General features: G+C 32.3%; 1 protein-coding gene across 4 annotated transcripts in view; it reads right to left on the reverse strand.

Annotated features, from left to right (window-relative positions):
- Positions 1-19,827, reverse strand: part of LRP1B (LDL receptor related protein 1B) — a 2,479,914-nt gene that overhangs the window by 1,566,547 nt on the left and 893,540 nt on the right. For all 4 annotated transcript variants that reach the window (XM_074215080.1, XM_074215079.1, XM_074215078.1 and 1 more), the window contains exon 3: positions 7,507-7,644. In XM_074215080.1, the coding sequence (XP_074071181.1) occupies positions 7,507-7,644 (138 nt within the window). The remainder of the gene's footprint in view (positions 1-7,506; positions 7,645-19,827) is intronic.

Here is a 19,827-nt window from a genome sequence, read left to right on the forward strand (position 1 = left end):
TTAACAGAATTAGAAGAGTAAATTTGTGGTCAAAATTATATACTCCAAAATAAAACATGTACTATTTTTAAAAATTGTGACATTTGTTCCTTTGATTATAGTGTCAAATTGCTTATTCATACTTAAACTTAACATCACTCTATGAATTATGACTAAAATTCAAAGTAGATGGCACTGCCTTCATAAAGGAGGGTAAGACCTGTGAACTGATACTTTTCACAAGGCACAAAACTTCTCAGATAAAGCAGTATAGCCTATTCATTTGGAATAGTTATTCTTTTATAACATATATTATTATAATAAATGTGAATAAGTCATAGAAGATATAGAAAAACAGAATATAATTTGGAGCAAACCTTAAGTAAAAATGGTTAGAAGTCAGCATCTACTTTATCTTTAAGAAGTTATTCCAGAATAACTTTGGACATAGGCATTTGAGATAGAAATAGGTGGATAAGAGGAATGCAGTAATATACCTGGAATTAATAAATGTATTTTTAAAATCTCTCACCATTATGATATGTCAATGAAAAAAGTTGTTTTGATCTTAAGCAACATTAATATAAATAGTATTCAAGGCAGAGGTAATGTCAATTCCTTTGAATTTTATGCACTACTTTTATATGCACTTTATTTTAAAATGACATTGACAAATGCCCTAAGGATGTTGATCAGCATGGTAAGGGATGTGAAAATTATATCATGTGAGGATGAGGTGAAGGAATTGAGGTTTTTATCCCGAAGACAGAAATTTTACATGGAGAGAAGAGGAAGATGATTACTATACTCAAATATTTGAAAAAATATGCATGCAGAAAAAATGAGATTTATGGTTCTTCATCTCAAGGGAAGCTGATAGATCAGTGATTTAGAATTGGAACCTCAGAAGGGGCCTGATTCAGCCCCTCCATTTTAGAAATGAGGAAACTGAAGCCAAGAAATATTGAGAAGTTTATCTAAGGGTTCACAGAATTAGGATTGGAACTCAGGTGGCCTGCATCCAAATCTGACAATCTTTTCACTATACCATTGCTGAATGGCCACTTGTTTGGTGTATTTGTCAAAGGTACTCATTATTCCAGCAGAGTTTGACCTAACTGAACTCAGAGATACTTTCCAGCATTAATATTCTATGAACCAGTTCTCTATCAAACATTTCCTTCAGATAAATTAGCTATTATATTTTCATAGTTATTAAATAATTTGTGTTATAATCTCTTTGGATAAAAATTTTCTACAAATATCTATTCATCTTAATCAATACCTGCTTCAAATGTGCCTCAAGGCATCAGAAAGGTAGTACAGTGGGTGGATAGAGCACTGTGCCTAGAGACAGGAAGACCAGTTCAAACCCAAATCAAAAAATTACTCATTATGTGGTGCTTGTCAAGTCATTTTATCTCTGCCTTTCTCATTCGCAAAATGAGGATACTAATAGTACTGAATTTCCTAGGTTGTTGTGAGGCTGTTGTGAGGAAAAAATTCAATGATATTTATAAAGTGACTTTTAAAACTTAAAATGCTATGTCATCATCTTTATCTAGTAAGGGGATCAGTCTGCACTGACTAACAGAGACTTTCATTTAACCATTAAGTTAATGGTTTTTTTAAATAACTCTTTTTATGAAGTTATTCACCTTTTCAATAGGCACTTAAATGAGACCCTTCTTATTATGGTGACTGAATGTTTGAGTTAAATTAAAACTAAAGCCCAAATCAAGAATGTAGCAAGTATGTAACCATAATCAGTACCTATGACTTGCACCTTGCTCAGTAAAAAAGGAATAGAACATCTACAGAAAATGAGAATTTCTCATAATTTCTCAACTCTGGACAAAGTTTCCCATGGCTAACAAAATGATAATTCTATCATTTTTAGGTAAAAGAAAGGAAAAGTAATGAAATTTGTCTTGTAGACTATCTTGGGGCAAAAACTTTGTAAACAAGTAGTTAAATTGAAAGATTCATTAGGAATCATTTCAGGTAATTGTTTTTTATTTGTTTGGTTCAATAAAAACTGTCTTAAGTTTAAGCTACCCCACTTTTCTTTCACTCAATTGTCCACTAAGATGTTCATTACATTTATAGAAACACAAAATGTAAAACTCATTTTCATGAAAATTTCATGTTATTATATTAGAATAACTATAAGTAAGAATAAGAAAAGTATAATTTTCCCATAAGAAGGTAGCCATATTTTTATTGGAAAAGGATTAAAATAATCACCAGCTGATAAAGAAACTGGCTTCATAGCATCATTTCAGAGAGCTTCCTATTATTTGCAAAGATTACTCCCACTTCCTACTCAAATACAATTATTAACTATGTTCCACACTGAGGAAGATATAGAAACATTCACAGAAGTGAGAGATCAGAAAAACAGATGTGTCTTTTTTAAAATGGTAAGCACTACAGATGCCAGTTTTATTCCCTAATCAGTTTTAGTAAACACATCACTCCCCTTATCCCCTTAGTTCTAAAGGACATTGAAATGTGTGCTGGGAAACAATCATATGGATTAAATAATCTCCTTCCCATTCTGATACAAAAAACACAATCCACGCATCATACTGACCCCCCCAAAAAAGTACAGGAGGTTGTGTAGCAGATTCTGAAGAGATAGCAATGCCTGGAGACTACAATTCTGTTCAGTTTAAATGTATTACCTTTTCACACAGCAAATGTAATCAGAAGAGGACATGAGCAACAAAAAAAAGCTCTTCTACAAAGAGTCACGTGAAAATTTAATGTAATGAATTATAAGAATGGCAAATTTTGGAAAGACTATTTGATCACTTTCATTGGATCATGTCAATATTAACTGAATTTAGCTTTCTCTTGTTGCATTTTTTGTGTATTGTGGTTAGTGTGGAAATATCCCAATCTTAAGCAGTTGCCAGATTTACAAAATGTGTTGTCATTGCTCATGAAATTTAGATATGGTGATTATTGCCAACAGTATGAAATATTATATGTGAAGGGATGATATTTTCTAAACTACAACATGCTGATTTTGGAAGCATCTACTGTTTAAAAGATAAATAGCAATTATTTTAGAGTATATCTATAACTGAACTCATATTCATTCTACACAAATGCATATATTGTTTTTTTCAAGTGTTGTTAAATTATAAAAATTAAAATACTAACATTATATGAAATCATTAATAATAGATATCTTTTCACTAAGTCAGAAAGAATTTAATTTTGCTGACAGTCATTCAGAAAACAATTGAAAAGACACAAGGTATTTCCAACTTTGTAATGTAGCTTTTTTTTTAAAAGAGGAATATTAAACTTGTTTAAATTAATTTTAATAGGGAAGAAATATATAGTTCGCAAAACATTTTGGTATCCTTTCCACTTAAGTCATATCTTAAATTTAATGTTACAGACATTTAAATTAGATTATGTGTTCAGTACAAAACTGAAATTAAGTAAAGGGAGAGGAAATAATTTAAACTGATTCTATGAAGTAAACATTCTCATGTCTCAATTTTTAATCCATTTTACTCAGACTTTTATAAACTGGGTTAGAGAGAGAGAGAATGGAAGGGTGGGTTTGAGTGAAAATAATGGCACACTAACAACCAATCAAGAAACTCTTTGCCTTATCCATTTTTTTCCTTTCAAATTGTATGTCAGTATTAAATAGAGATGTGGAAATAGGATAGTCATACCCCCCTGCATTAGCACTGGGGTTCTCATTAAAAAAATCATAAACTGGTATTGGAAATAAAGCATATCAAGCACCATTAATCGAATCTCCAGAAATTAATTGCAGGTAATATGAATAAACTAGCACTGAGAGCTCACAAGACCAGCAGGGAGACAACAAAAATGTATTAAGTGCTGACTATGTGCCAAATTATGTCCTAAATGTTTCAAGATACAATAAAAATAGAGCGACAGGCAGACAGATAGACAGACTTGAGGAGGGAGGGAGAGAGAGAGAGAGAGAGAGAGAGAGAGAGAGAGAGAGAGAGAGAGAGAGAGAGAGAGAGAGAGAGAGAGAGAGAGCGCCACACATAGAGTTTCAGGGAGAAACACAGATAGACAGACAGACAAACCAGACATAGACAAAAACGAATTTCTTGTACCTCTCTGTTAGTCTCATTTGTAAGTGACAGGAGAAGACTGAGTAAGAGATCTAAGTTGTTTAATATGACTCAGGAAACTAAGAGTGATGATAAGACTGATCTCAAGCAAATTCTCATATACCTGAGCGGTCTGTCCTGAATTGTTCCTCTTACAGGATTGCCCAATGTATGCTATCTTTTTTACCCTTTCTCCCATTCCAAAACACTGCATAACTAACACGGGAACTGAGCGTAAGAGAACCTGAAAAAATTCATTAAATCAGTATGACACCAGATCAGATATCAAAACATTAATCTTCCTTGTTCTTTTATTGATACATTGTAGCCACCACATATAAACCAGACTGACGACACAAAAGAAGTCTCAAGAGTAATATTCAAAGAGCATCTTTCCCATCTCTTCTGTTTGATGTTGGTTATCTCTTGAACTGTCTTCTAACTCAGTCACATTGTCTGAACACATCTCAGTGTTATCATTCTATTTGCTTCAAATCAAAGTCATGCTCATTTGTTGAAATACCATTGTCTATATACCAGCAGTTGTATTATTTCCTGACATCTAAATTTCCAAACAGAAGAACTGCAACATATCACCTCCCTTATCTTCTCTTCAGTAGCATCATTACCTATATCTTTTAGACATCTTTCTCTTTAGTTAATAAGTTCATGCAATATGGGAATGATTTGAAAATGATCTCAGATCATGCCTGCTCTATTTTATCTGATTTCCTATTATTTTTTTCTGAGTTCAACAAGGGATATACTGTCTTAATATCCATTTTGCTCATCATGCATTATAAACAAATAATAATAACGATAATAATTCTTTTCAACTTCAAATGCCCCCACAGAAATGTAGTCGATAGCTAATTGTATGTACCTCCTCAACAATGAGAGATTTTTTGGAAGTAATTACAAACCTTTCCATCTCTTACTTGAAAGTATCACAATGTCCTTATATCCCATTATCACAAAGTATAACTCAGATGGGGAAGCTTTATTGTCCATCAGATAGAATCACTCATGGGAAGATGTAAGCATATTATAGACTAAAGAGTAGTGGATATGGAATTAGAGGAATTTGGTTCAAGTCTCAACTTTACTACTTACTATCCATGCATTTTAGGGAAGTGACCTAATTTCTGCATGACTCAGTTTCTCTAGATGTAAAATGAGAGGGTTTTGTTATATAATAATGAAGATAATTAAATATTATGGTCATGAATTTTGGTTACTCCAATTATTTAGGTTCTGTTTAAAAGACAAGTATCCACTTAATTATTATATTGAAGTTTCCTTTGATGAAACATAAATATTAGAATAGGCAGATGTGGATTCAGTACTGCAAAAAAGGCGTAATTGGAAAAAAGATCACAAGATCATGTAAATTTAAGGACTAGAATAGAAATTAGTGAAATAAAATGCTTCATTTTGCAGTTGAAGAAACGGAGGCTCAGAGGAGTTATGTTTTATTCAAAGTAATAAAGAGTGACAGAGATATTTAAACCAGTATCTGATTCCAGGTCTAAGACTCCCTTTCACTGATATCATAACATTTAATTCAAATTAGAGAATATATTTCAAAGTTTTGATGTCACAAAATAACATATTACTAGACATACCAACTTCATTTTCATCCATACCTAAGTAGTTTAGATTTAAGTGTTATTCAATTCCATTGTCTACTAACATTTCTTCATCTGCTAAAGTAAGTCTCCAATTTTATTAGATGATCCTGGGACATAACATTTTAAAACATTTAAGATTGCTTGAATTTGCATAATCACCTTTTGGAGACTTTTAAGCTATTGTGACTATTATACTTTTGTAGAAGCTAGTAACACAAATCTATTTACCCTTTATAGTTAATTTGCTAAACACCATGCCCAAGATATACATATTATAAAGCTTATAATAAAAACAAGTTAAAATTTTCACTGTATAGAAATTATTATAATGGGAATATAGATCTAGGTTTCACATTGATTACCTCTTCAGCCTTGAGTTAGTCATTCTAAATCTCTTGGCCTTAGCTTTCTTATCTATAAAAATGAGGGAGTTGAACTAGATGAACTTTAGATCCCTTATAGATATATAGCCTATGATCTATATTTAGAGTCATTATTTGCTATATTCCTCATTTGGAGCTGCTAAGGTTTGGGTGCTTGGACAAGTAAACATCAGATGAATCGTTGATCAGCATTTGCTTCTTGATTTATCCATAGATTCAATTTAATTGGTTATCATTCTTGATCCACAGCTCACCTAGCCTTCACTGAGATGACTTGTATCATTTACCTTTTCAGAAGTGACCCTTGATTTTGAATACTGATTCATACTTCTACTTATTTTCTGGTTTAAACTAATGCTGTAATGCTACTATTTGCTTAACTTTTGTCTTGAGATCTCAACTACAGGTTCCATAGTCCAGCCTATATGAATACATTTCAGATAACTGAAAAAGTATTCCACTCCCACTGTAATGTAGTTGTTTCCAAGATCAACTCAGGATCAAAGATTTAGACTATATAAATGACCACATGTATCATCTATGTATCATCATCATCATCTATGTCATCCCTATAAAATTAAAACTCCCCATTGAGAGCAAATATATTTGGGTTTTATTTTGTACCTCTACTACTTAGAATAGTTTTTTATGATAAAGTACTTAAGAAATGCTTGTGGGACCAAATTGATTTTAGTGTAACTCCTTCACTTTTCAGAAGAGGAAACTAAAACCCAGAGAAGTCAAGTGAATTAAGATCATAGAGGTACTAAATAGCAGTCCACCCAAGGTCTTCTAATTTCAGAAGCTGCTGGTCTTTTACACTTTACTCTGTTTGATGCATTCAAGAGTTTCCTTGACCTTTTCTTCTATACTAATAGAATGAACTAAATGTTTGACTAAATTCAAATAAGCCTGACCAAATATATTACAGATAGCTAATAGAAAGCCTTCATGAAAACATCACCAAAGGGAAGGATTTCCTAAGTCTTACTGTAATATTTGATTCCCATTTTTACCTTAAATTTCCTGACTTTGTTTAAACTAGAGTTCAGAGGAAACAAGTGTGTAATACTGTGTGATATTGATCTTTGATGACAAAAACGTCTCCTCATCTGTCCTTTGTTCAAAAGTACGCTTTCATATAAAATGAGAAATTGTTATCTAGTCAGACTTCAAAGCATGAATGTATTTTTCCCCACTTATTTTTTTCAACAATACACAATAGTTGTCTCTTTGAAATGTATATTAAGTGTCGGTAGTAATAATATTCACCCTTTCTGAGTAACTGGAACACTTAAAATTATAAGAACGGGCAGGTTAGAGGTTCACTTTGAACTTTCATAGGCAACTCTGGAAGTTTAACATTCTGCTGCTTTATTCAGCAAATGGACTCACCCCTACAATGGACTCCTTCATCATAGCCATCTGAACAGTCAAGTACACCATTGCACAGTTGGGATAAATGAATACATGTGTTTGTTCCAAGGCAAGCAATATGATTCAAGGGACACTTGAATTCTATTTCCTCAGGACCTAAAACAAAAAGGAAAGAATACCATGTCAGTTTTATTATCTTTCAAAATTAAAATCTTTAAGCTCACAGAAAGAGACAGTAGGTTATATGAGTAAAAATAATCATAGATAACAGTATAATGCTTTAAGTTCTGTAAAATGTCTGAAATACATGATCTTGTTCTGGAAAGAAAGAAATAATTTACTGTTGTAGTTCAGTGATTTCAGCTCTGTCTTACTCTTTATGACCTCATTCAGAGTTTTCTTGAAAAAAAAAAAACAAACTGAATTTGCTATTTCCTTCTCCAGCTCATATTATAGATGAGGAAATGAGGCAATAGGATTACATGACTTGCCCAGCTAGTACATATTTGCAACCAGATTTGAATTCAGGGACACTTCCTGACTTCAGGTTAGGTATGCTATTCCCTGTGCCACCTACCGGGCACTATAATAGGCATCAGGAAAATCTTAGTACAAGTTCTATCTCTGATGCCTCTGATGACCAAAAATATCTAACATGCTCACTTATTGACATATGACAAATCTCTAAAACTACAAATTAAAAAGGAGTCGCTAATTTCCTTAGAGGAGGAAGCTTCCATGCTAGTTTCCCAAAATAATTAAATAACACATCCAGATCTTGCCCCCCACAAAATACAATTTAAAAAGCATAAGGAAGCAATATTAAAATTGGGGAAAAGATGGAAAATTGTCTTCCTAAGAAATCTAATCCATTTTTCTAGCCCTCAGGAATATATTCTAGAGAAAGAAGAATCAATTTAGTCAAATAATATAATAAATAATGCTGCCTCATAAATCTTTGTTCATACCTTTGAATCGAGGTTTCTGATAGACCCGCCCAATCAAATTTTCCATTTTATTCTGAAATTTGTATAGCTCCCCAAGAAATATATTAATATAATACCATGCTGACCAAGAATAGGCTATTAACTCAGAATTTTGGTACAGGATCATTCAAATGAAGTGATTTAATTAAAAGTGTTACTTTGGGAAACATGTTTTCCCCTCAGCATTTTACCCTCCCAAAAACAAGCAGAGAGTATGAATAGCTTTGGAAGTGTGATTTTCCATCATTCTCTTTCATCCTAGTATCTGTAGGGGACATTAAAATGTCCTTGCAAAAGTCTACTCTTATTTATTATTCCAAGAAAATGAAAAAAAGGTAAAATACTAGACAAAGAGCTGATAGAATAGCACTAAACAAGAAGAAAATTGAAAATCAAAGTTGGCAAGTTAGGATAACAATGAGAAGAGCAAACTTTCAAAAGTATAAGATGGAAGAGACTTTTGCACATAAAGGTCTGGGGGTTTAAGTGAAGTACAAACTTAGTATCTTCTGGAAAAAATGGTATTTTGCATCCAAAAAATGTCACATGATTTTTATCCCATTGATAGGCATAATATGTAGGAGTAAGGTAGGAATGTTTTTTTTCCCTATATTTTCCTAGTAGGACTAAGGCCAGAGTTCCATTTTAAATTTTGGGTGCCACAATTTAATCAGGATATTCATAAGGTAGAGAACATTCAGAGGAATACAAATGAGATGGTAAAAAGCCTTCATAATCTATGCCATAGTTGAAGCAACTAGAAGCATCTGATTGGAGAAAAGATTTTTCTTTTGGGGGTGGGGTACATAGTGATCTTAAAAAGATGTGAAAGGTAAAAATATTGATGGAAAAAAAGATCATAGTCCAAGATGTCTGTAAAACAGAAATTTCTGTTTTTTCTACATTTTTCTTTCATGTCATGAATGTAAGGAAGGATTATACTTGTTCTGTTTGTCCCTTTTTATATCTCTCCCATACCAAAGGGGCAGAACCAGAAGCAATGAGCAACAGCTGAAAAGAAGAAAATTTAGAACTGATATGAGGAAAAAAATCTTCCCAACTATTAAAGCTGTTCAAGACTGGCACTACTGGCTAGTTGGTTTCTTCAGATGCTTTCTTCAGTTCTGCACATTCTTCAAGAGGTTGATTTCTTATCAAGTATAATAACAGGATATGTTTAGCAGGTATTTGTAAGACTGTATAGCTTCTAAGATTCCTTCTAAACATCCCTTCTATATGCCATGATGCCATGAAATTACCAAAAACAGATCATTAATCAAAAGAATAAGTTAAAATTATTCTGAGTAGCTTTAGATTATAAATATTTGTTATTAATGTAATCTGTTGGATGCTAGAATATAATCACTTGACCCTGTATATTTCTAATAGTTCATCAAGCAGTTTTCTCCAATGCAGACTCAGTAGCAGCAGTGATGTTGCACAGAGGTTTCTTTCTGTATGTTCATGTATATTTATACAATTACTACTATACACAGGCTATTAATTTTGTCAAACACCTGTCTCTCCAAATGTACAACTCACTTTACTGTAAAAAAATGTGTTGTGTGTTGTTAATGAGACATGGTACACACTGAATCTCCAATATGAATATTTTAATAAAATACAAAAACCATAAATGTTAGCTTTAAAATATACAATTGGAATACAAGTAGGACAATTTCAGTCAATGTTTCCTACCTCCATAATTTTTTAAAAAATGCTTTTTACTGCTATTTTCCAGCTACACAATCTTTTGATTATATTTTAAATTAATTGTTTAATTTAGGAAAGCTATTAACTAGCCATAGGCAGCAATTACAATTCAACTGTCTCCAGCTTAATTAATTTCCCAATGCTTATTAAAAGTTAAAAAATGCAAAATCCTACATAAATACCAAGTTAATACTTAGGACATTCATATTTAGGTACCTGAAAATCATCCTATAAAATATATAAATTATAAAGTGTTTCTTAAGACACAATGTCTTACCTCCAGTATTAATCACTGAAAAATGACCTAGTGGTTCTGGGAAAAGCAAGATTTGGGAATAGATATGTTGGCACAAATGAAAGATTGAATCTTAGCTGTGAAAAGTGTCGGGTAGGGGACAAACATGCCTGGAAGGGTGGTAGGAATGGCTGGAAAATCAGTAAGCGATTTAATTACCAAATTGGGTAGACCCAAAGAACTGTTTCATTTAGTAGAGGAAGGTGGATAGGTTTATTGATCTATTTTTAAACCCAAAAGACAAGGAGAAAAAGAAAATATAATGATGTCAGGAATCTGAAAGATAATTGAATTCATGTGTTAGGAGAGAAAGTTAGATTATATGAAAGATTCATCATAATGGCTTCCATAAAAGATTAGAACCTGATGCTGCTTCATTAACAGAATTGAGCAGTCCTATGAGTAAATCAGAACTCTAGAACAAACTGTAGGGGGGGAAATTCCTGAGAATCTATAGAGTTGGAAAGCAAGATTGACTTGCTACTCTGGATTTCTGTCTAGCATCATAGAATTTACTGACCTGTTTCTTATTTGTATTGCAAATAGTAGTACTGATCATGAGAAATGCTTTGCAAACCTTGAAGTGCAAAATAAATGATAGTTATTATTACCATTATAACAATAATGTTAATAATAGCTTTGATATAGCTTCCTCCTTTACAAATTGCATTCCTGAAATTGTATCTCTGAATTATCCCTATTTTATAAAGAGAATATTTAGTATGAGAGAGATAGCCATATATTTGAAAGAACAATTCACATAGACTCAAAGTATGCTGTGTACTACTTGCCCATTTGTGATATATTAGGCAAGTCATTTCATTTCTTGGGACTCATTTTATTACCTTGTTAAATGAAGAAGTTCTATTAGATGATATTTAGTATATGAGAAAAAAAACTATGACTTTAATTAAGTAAGGCTTTTACTTCTGGCCATATAGGTAGTAAGTTTTAGAATTGAGGTTCAGTTTCAGATGTTTTGCTCATGATCATTACTCTTTCCATTTTCCATTACTTCTTGGCAGTTGAACCCTAGTGGTTCAGAATAATGGGACATGTTTCCTTGTGTATTGATTAGAAAGTTTTTGATACACTCAAAAGAGGCTACCTTGTTCTCCCTTTTAGTCTTTTTCAAGTTATCTGGGGGAATTGAATGAAAATACAAGATAAACCTATAATTTCATAGATATTGAGAAATACTGGATGAGGATACTTCTTTTACCAAAACAGATTGTCATCTTTTTTGAAATTTATGGCCTTAGAAGGTTGCTTAGATCACTAAGAGCTTCTGGAACTTCCTCAGGGATAAAGCCAGTACTGATCAGAAGTCAGATTTGAACCAGGGTATTCCTGATTCCCAGGCTTGTTCTCTATAATCTGCCTCTGAATCCTATGAGGAAGTTTCTCTGCTTAAGAAAGTATTTCATTTTGACAGATATACAAAGTGAAGAAAAATTATTCCTGAACTCAAAATAGAATACAATTCAAGGCTTCTTAAGTAGTGGATTTCCATATTTCTTTTACTTTCTCTCATAAAGATTTGTACTGTATGCATATATAACATAATTTTTTGCAATCAACAGACTAAATTTATGCAGCAAATATTTAATTCTGAGCTAATATTTTACTTCTGGTTAATAAGCTATTTCTACAGATGTAACAAAGGAGATGGTTTCATATTTCACCTAACTCTTAAATATGGTCTCAATTGAGTTGTCCGGTATTGTTTGTTTCAGTTTCAGAATAGTAATCCTCCTCTAGAGTCACATTTTACTTTCACTAGGTCTGGTAAACAGTGTGCTCATCCTAACTATCAAGACTCTAACCTCCGTGGAAGCTAGTCATCCTCTTTTCCTCTTTTCCCTAAATCCTGCCCCTTCTTCAACTGTCAGTTCACATACCCTTCAATCATACCTTCTTTGAATGTACCAATCCTAATTTATGTTTCCATTCTCTTATCTCCTCCTTCAGTTAACATATGCATCATAAAATTTTGCACTTAATTCCCTTTTATTTCACCATACTTTATTAGGTTTGGTCCCATTTTTCCCAAACATTACAAATTCCTTAAAGGTAGAAATATCTTATAATCAATAACACAATACTGAGAATATGGTAGATATTTCAGCATATATTTTCTAAGTAATTATTATTGATTCAAACCAATGTAATTAGCAATTTAATCTACCACAAAACAAGAGAAATTCTATTGTACCCAAGAGAAGTGATTTAAAATACCTACTATTTTGCATTATCTAAACCACAACTTTTATCTATTGGAAGGACTGAGCAGTTTCTACATTTATAGAGCTTATCAACTCTGAAACCTTGCTTTTAAAAAAAAACCTTCACCTGCTAATATCTATCCAAATAACAGAAAAGACAACCATTTATTGGCAGGTCTCCATTAAAATTTTTTTTAGCTCTTGAAATTTTAATTCATTGACCCTTTCCTTTTCTTTGTTAATGGCCGTCAAATTTCTAAAATTCAATGGAAAGGAATTTTTATATTACACAATGTGCTTTAACTTCCCAGAATTAATCAAAAGAAAGCTTATTATCATCAAAGCTAAACTACATGCTAGGACTTCCAGAGTACCATTAATAAATTTGCAAGCCTTAATCTATAGTTTTTGTTTTAAATGTACTTTTTGAATAAAAGAATAAAACAAACTTATTAAATCAAATAGAACCATTATTCTTTGGAAACTATAAATTTGAGATAGACAGTGCAGTTTAATGGAAATATCAGTATTCAAAAACTACCTCTGCCTCTTAATAGCTGTGTGGTCATGTGTAAGATCTTTAAATTTGGAATTTTCAGTTTCCATAAGATTGATAATACCTATAGTACCTTTACAAGGTAAGAATCAAATAAACTAATATATACAAAGCTTTGTACAAAACTTAAATCATTGTTTAAATATCAGCTATTATTATATTATTATTGAAATCAATTGATCACAATGGGTTTTCTAAGTGTCTATGGTTTGGCTAATATTCTAAGAGCAAGTATATAAAAACAAAAATTAGACAGTCCTGTTACTAATCAAATTTACATTTTTCAGAGGAAAGTGCAATTTGTCTTTAGAAAAGTAAATAAAATATTTTTAAAATATTAAATTAATTCAATAAGCATTTATTAAATCTCTACTATATACAATTCATAGTGCTAGTCACTGACAATTCAAATACAAAAGAATTGGTCTCTGTCCTGAAGAATTACATATTTTATTATTCAGGGTAAGTTATATATATATATATGTATATATATATATATATGATTAAACATATAATAGATACAAAATAATTTCAGACAAAAGGTTCCCACAATAAAGACAGTTTCATAACAATAGAATGGAAGTTACAGAGATCACCATAGATGAGTACAGTAAAGTAGAATATGGCTGCTAGAAAGATAAGAACTCACATGGATAGATATGAGGGAATGAGGAATGGTATGTATGCAAAGAATGATTCTTCATCCTATTTAGGTTTTTATCCACATCATGATCATCATCATGATCATCATGATCATCATAATTTCCTTGGGAAAAAGAAGAGTTATGCAAAGTGGAATCATTCAGCAATTAATGGTCAATCATAATTACTTCACAATAGTAATGACATTTATGATTAATTTGTTTATCAATAACTGAGTGAGAAGCAGAAAGAGGAAAATAATTAATACAACAATAAATGATAAGATAACTTATATGGGATAGTCTTTTGGCATCGAACTATTTGGCCTCAGCTAAAATATGTGTGGGTGAGTCTAGAATTGCTCAATAATAGAGTAGCTCTGTCCCAGAGAAAATTCTAAAGCTGAATAGATTGACTTCTCTGGATTGAAAGGGTCCACCAGAGAATTTCTGTTCCTGTTATCCAGGTGGCAAAAGGTTATAAGAGCCAGGAAAAAGCAGTTAGTCCCTGAAGTCCTGGTATGATGGTGATATAGGACAGAGAGGAAGATACTTGAACTGGGACTTTAAGGAATTTAGATAGATGAGGGTGAGAAGGAAAAGCATTCTTGGCAGAGAGAACTGCCCATTCAAAGACAGAGAAACAAGAGAAAATATTTTGTATGTATAGTGAGCAGGTCAGCCCTGGATCTCTAGGTAAAGAATCAGTAGTTGGAGAAGCAGGCTTATAAAAGGATTTGAGTCACCTGTACTTTGATTACAGTAAACTTCTTAAGAGAGGATGGGAACACTAGATCTGGGAGTATTGAGAGAAGAGGACAGGCTTAAAATAAAACCTTGAGGTAAAAAGCATACATAGGAAGCAAAATATGGATGCTGACACTGACACCTAGGAGGATTTATCAGGAAGCTAAGAAAAGAACCACAACACTGTTATCCAGGTGGCAAAAGGTTGTAAGAGCCAGGCAAATAGCAGTTAGTCCCTGAAGTCCTGGTATGATGATGGTGATATAGGACAGAGAGGAGGATACTTGTGCGAGGAGGATACTTTTGCACAATAGAATCACAGAATACCTAGAATGAACCTTGGACATCAAATGTTTTATTTTTACAGTAAGAATAAGGTCCTTGTTACTAGTTAACCCAGGAAATAGAAAATTTAATATGTGAACAGCCCAATTATTGATTCAACTTTTTAAACTACATCATAACTTATATCTGACTACATGTTCTCTGACCTTTTATTGATTCATGATTAATAGTGTTAAAATGAATATAGGTAAGCCACAATAGTTATTCTATGTTCCTTTGGATATTTGAATAAATGGATGAAATGGGATGTTCTACTTTGGATGGTGTCATGCTCAAATACCTTAAATGGATGGCAAAATATCCCAGGAAATATATTACTTTTTAGATGACACTCTATCTTTATTCACACCATATGTTTGCAGTTGAGATTTTCCTACTAGACAGAATAAGACATTAAATAGAAAAAAAATTGGGAATTTATATAGAAGAAATGAAATGTGGGTTGATGAATTTCAGTTTCTAATATAGTAATTATGGATCAATCCTAGATTTAAAAAAAAAAGTCCTTTTAAGAAGCAGTGAGCTGTAATGATTGGAGAGATAACCCTGGACTCAAGAAGATCTAGGTTCAAGATTTTATCTGAAAAATACTAGCTTAGCCACTCAGTGTACCTAGATAACTCTTTCAAACCATGCATTTCAGATATTTATCTTTATTTTCCACACTTTGAATTCTCAACACCATAGGTTTAGTTCCCATACCACTGAAAATACCATATTTGATAATATTTGAAAACACAGAAATATGTGACAACTTCAAAAGGTACAAATATACTAATTGTATTATTTTCCCCTTCAGAGAATAAAACAGTTCCCAAAGAGAATCTATATACCTATATAAGTATATAGAGGATCTTATACCTATGTATTTGAAATAGGTGTTTAGGAAAATCCAAGAACCAGATGGAAAAACAAGAAAACATTGCACTTGTGTTCAAACTGGAAATCTACTCTATTTTTAAAAGGCCTCTAGGGAAGAGGATTTTGAAACTTCGATAAGTCATTCTGGTGTTTAACAATCCTTATTCTGAAAAAGTATCAGCATAGAGGAATTCCTTGTAGAGCTCCTTTAACAAACTTGACACATTCTGACCACCTTTTGAGAAGGCTGTTATGTGAAAGAAATACTCTAGCTTCTACAGTTATTTTTGTGTGTGTTCACATTCAGCAAACCCAGTTTAAAAAACAAAGCAAAGCAACTAGCTATGATTTCATTGTTAAACTGTTCTGAATTATTTTCTGGAAAAAATAATTACATTTAAATGAAAAAAAATTCTAGCATTATTCTGAAGGACAACTGAAATTTGGTATATCTTAAATCGCATAAGAATACTTTCATTGCCAACTTTATAATCAAGTGATTTTTATCTATATAATTGACTGTGGATAACTTAATCTAACAAATTCAGGTAAGTTCATAACCTTCTCCAATAAAGAAATGCATAAATATAGGATTCAAGATTCAACAAAAACCAGAAGAGAGATATTCTGCTTTCTATAGGCCAAAGCAAAGTATTAAAATCATGAGTTCACAGACTTACAAATAAGGCTTTTCCAAAGCTGAAGGAATATTTTGCTCTCCTGTACTTTCCTTATGAGGCACAAAGGAGAGAAAAAAATGAAATCAACATTCTTTACTATGCAGCATAAATTGTTACTCTCCCTAGGTATGTGATTCTCTGCACCATTAAGTGAGTAGTATAGTCAACTCAATTACCGGCACTAATGGGGGGAACAGTGACTTGGAAGATCCAAATCAGTAGAAAATCCCTGAAGTGTTTATTGTTTCACTAAATTCTTTTCCCTCTCTAATTTAAAAACATCTGCACTTTGTTCTATTGGCTTCATGCTTCAAGCTGAGTCTTTCCTGGGTGACATTTGTAATGACCCCACATTCCGATTATCAAAAAAAAGCCCTACAGGAAGGTGAGACACCAAGAAGTCACCCTGGTGGAATAGACCAGCAATAATAGATTTGAAACCTTCCAGAGAGTTTGAATATCAACTAACAATAATTCCTAGTTTCTTCTTTTTTTCTATTAGAATTAATCAATATGAGATCCCAGGTCCAGGTTTCTCATGACATCCCCTTTATGTCTGACCCTAATAGATTCAGTTGGAAATACTGTTAAACTAGAGTTAGCTGGGTAAGGGAGATGGGTGGTGCCTATTCTCTTTAAGGTCCCAATGGAGCCCTCTTAATTCCACCCAAGAATCCAAAAGATATGACTTTTTTCAACCATCTTCCCCATCTGAGTTGTATAGTCAAAGTTAAGTAAAACCTTCTATTTTTACACATAAGAATGAGAACTCAAGAGGTGTCATCTTATGGTATCATTTCTCAATAAAGTTGATGTTTTATTGTCATGTTTATGATGTGTTTCCTTGTATTGGACAATTGGTATTCCAATTTTTTTTTCTAAATTTACATTAAAAACAACACTCCTTAATCCAACCTTTCATATAGAAGTCCTTCATTTTAAAAGTATTTATCCAGTCTTTTTTACTTTCCTAGCTTCTATAAAGTTATCTTGAAAACAAAATAAATTTCTGTTAATGTGAGAGTAGTCATCAAAAGGCTAATGTGATATCCCTACCAGATAATATGTTTGCCTACTGGAAACAATGACAAGCCAATGGAATCACTATGACTGAAAATTTCAGTGTGAACTATTTCTGGACGGGGTGGTTAACTTTATTGTCTATATGTAAGGCTGCATCTAAGTTAGAAAATTTGCCTCCCTTTCCTACTAAAGCAGTCAGTACTGATTTTTTCTTCCTACAGTGTTCTGAATACAGATGGTATTTACTACACATGTGTTTAATGAATGAATGATTTCTTGGAATAGAAGAATGCAGAGTTCTGTTATTAAATTACAGATAAGAAGCTTGTTAAGATGATAACATTAGGTCTTAAACTTCCCCTCTCTCCCACAATTCATTAAGATGAGATTTATTCCATTTACTCTTTTGTTTTTAATTTTTATTTAAAGCAACGTGGTTAAGAGTAATTTGCCCAAGGTCACACAGGTGATTAATTGTCTGAGGTAGGATTTAAAGTCATATCCTCCTAATCCAGAGTCAGTGCTCTATCCATTGCATCACCTCACTTAAAAAAAATGAGATTATAGATTCATTGTATAGATTATAAAATTAAATGCTCACAGTCAATGACATAGCAAAGAATGGAAGACAAGTATTTCATTTCATTTCATTTCCATCCCCCCCCCCCCCCCGGACTAACTAACTGCTCCCTTTGAAGTTACTTTGCCAATTGTAACAGGGCCAGAATTATCGGGATAGATTTTTAAAGTTCAGGGCAGGTGAAACAGCCTGCCCAATTAAAAGCCAGCAGTATCTTCCAAAGACAAGTGAGACTAAAAGGCTGCAGATTGCTTGTCAAATAGGTACCAGGAGGAAAGGTCCTTCTTACCACAAAAGGAGATTCTGAAAATGTAACCAAAGGTGGCATCCAAAGGATAGGACAGTTGGGAGTCTATAGAAGGTGATGCTCTTCCTCGTTGATGAAAAAGGGATTTTTGAGGAATTCTCAGAAGGCTCTCAGAACCCCTGGGGAGTTGTACCAATTTCCATCTTCATTGAGAATCTGAGATCCCTAAGGGGATATACCTACACAAACCTTTTCTATTAAATAAGGACCAAAAAAAAAGCATAAGAATATTCAAGGAACTTTTCTATAACAGCAATTGAATCTGAGTAAAGCAAAACTGGAAGGTAAACATTTGTGCATATAAGAAAACAGAGGGCTCATAATATCTGAATTTTTTGAGATATACATTACTACAGTCATAGATCATATGGGCTGTATCAGATTTTGTAGCAGGGGCAAGAATGATTATAAGTGAGTGAGAAAATGTAGGCATCTAAGGAGTGGATTATCAAGTGGCCAGGAGTCAATGGCAGGAGACACTTTCAAATATAAATCAAACATTTAAAAATTTGGTTACACTAAATATGGTGGAATGCTTTCTGAAAACTTTATTTTTCATTTTACTTCATTTTCCTTATTTAACATGTTACTCCTTTTAAGTTTTAGTTTTTATTATTATAGTATTATTATTTTATTTATTATTTATTATTTAATTTTTATTTATTATGAAAGAAATATAAAACTGAAAACCCAGTGATGTATCTTTCTCCTTACATTTCTTTGCTTTTTTGCCAAAGGAAGGTTGGTTTAATGGGTGTTACACATTCATTCTTCTATTGGAAAAAATAAATCATTCATTTGATTGATTGAGAGGAGGAGATTAAAGACGAGATAAATGCAGAACTGGAATTAAGCCATTATGTTTTCAATATAGTTTACTGTTGTTTGGGAAAACAAATAAACAATGGATTAAACAATCTGATTAGCATACAAATGAGATTATTGTTGAAGAGATTTGTTTGAGAATTTGTAGTTAATAGTCTTTCATTGTAAAGTCCTCCATTAAAACTATGTTGTTTCTACAAAGTCAATTTATATTTGAGGAAAAAGACAACACCAAACAATTAAATGTAGCAATGATGTGATTTGTACCAGTTTTTAAATATAAAAATGCCTATTATAGTTATTATACTGTGGGTAAAAAAGAATGCCATAAAAAGTACTGCTGAAAAAATTCTTCATGACATTTAAATGATTTTAGTATTGAAAAGTATTTTTACTAATGCACATTTTAATAAATATTAGCTATAATTATATTGTGTTATTTTTTTTCTTGGAACTAATTCAACACCTAAAATGTGAAAGATAAGCCAAACTGAATTTTTTTTTTTATGGTATTACTTATAAAATATTTTTGGAAAGAAAAGCACACACTGGATG

This window comes from Macrotis lagotis, chromosome 1 (assembly GCF_037893015.1).
Source record: "Macrotis lagotis isolate mMagLag1 chromosome 1, bilby.v1.9.chrom.fasta, whole genome shotgun sequence".
Classification (NCBI taxonomy): domain Eukaryota; kingdom Metazoa; phylum Chordata; class Mammalia; order Peramelemorphia; family Peramelidae; genus Macrotis; species Macrotis lagotis.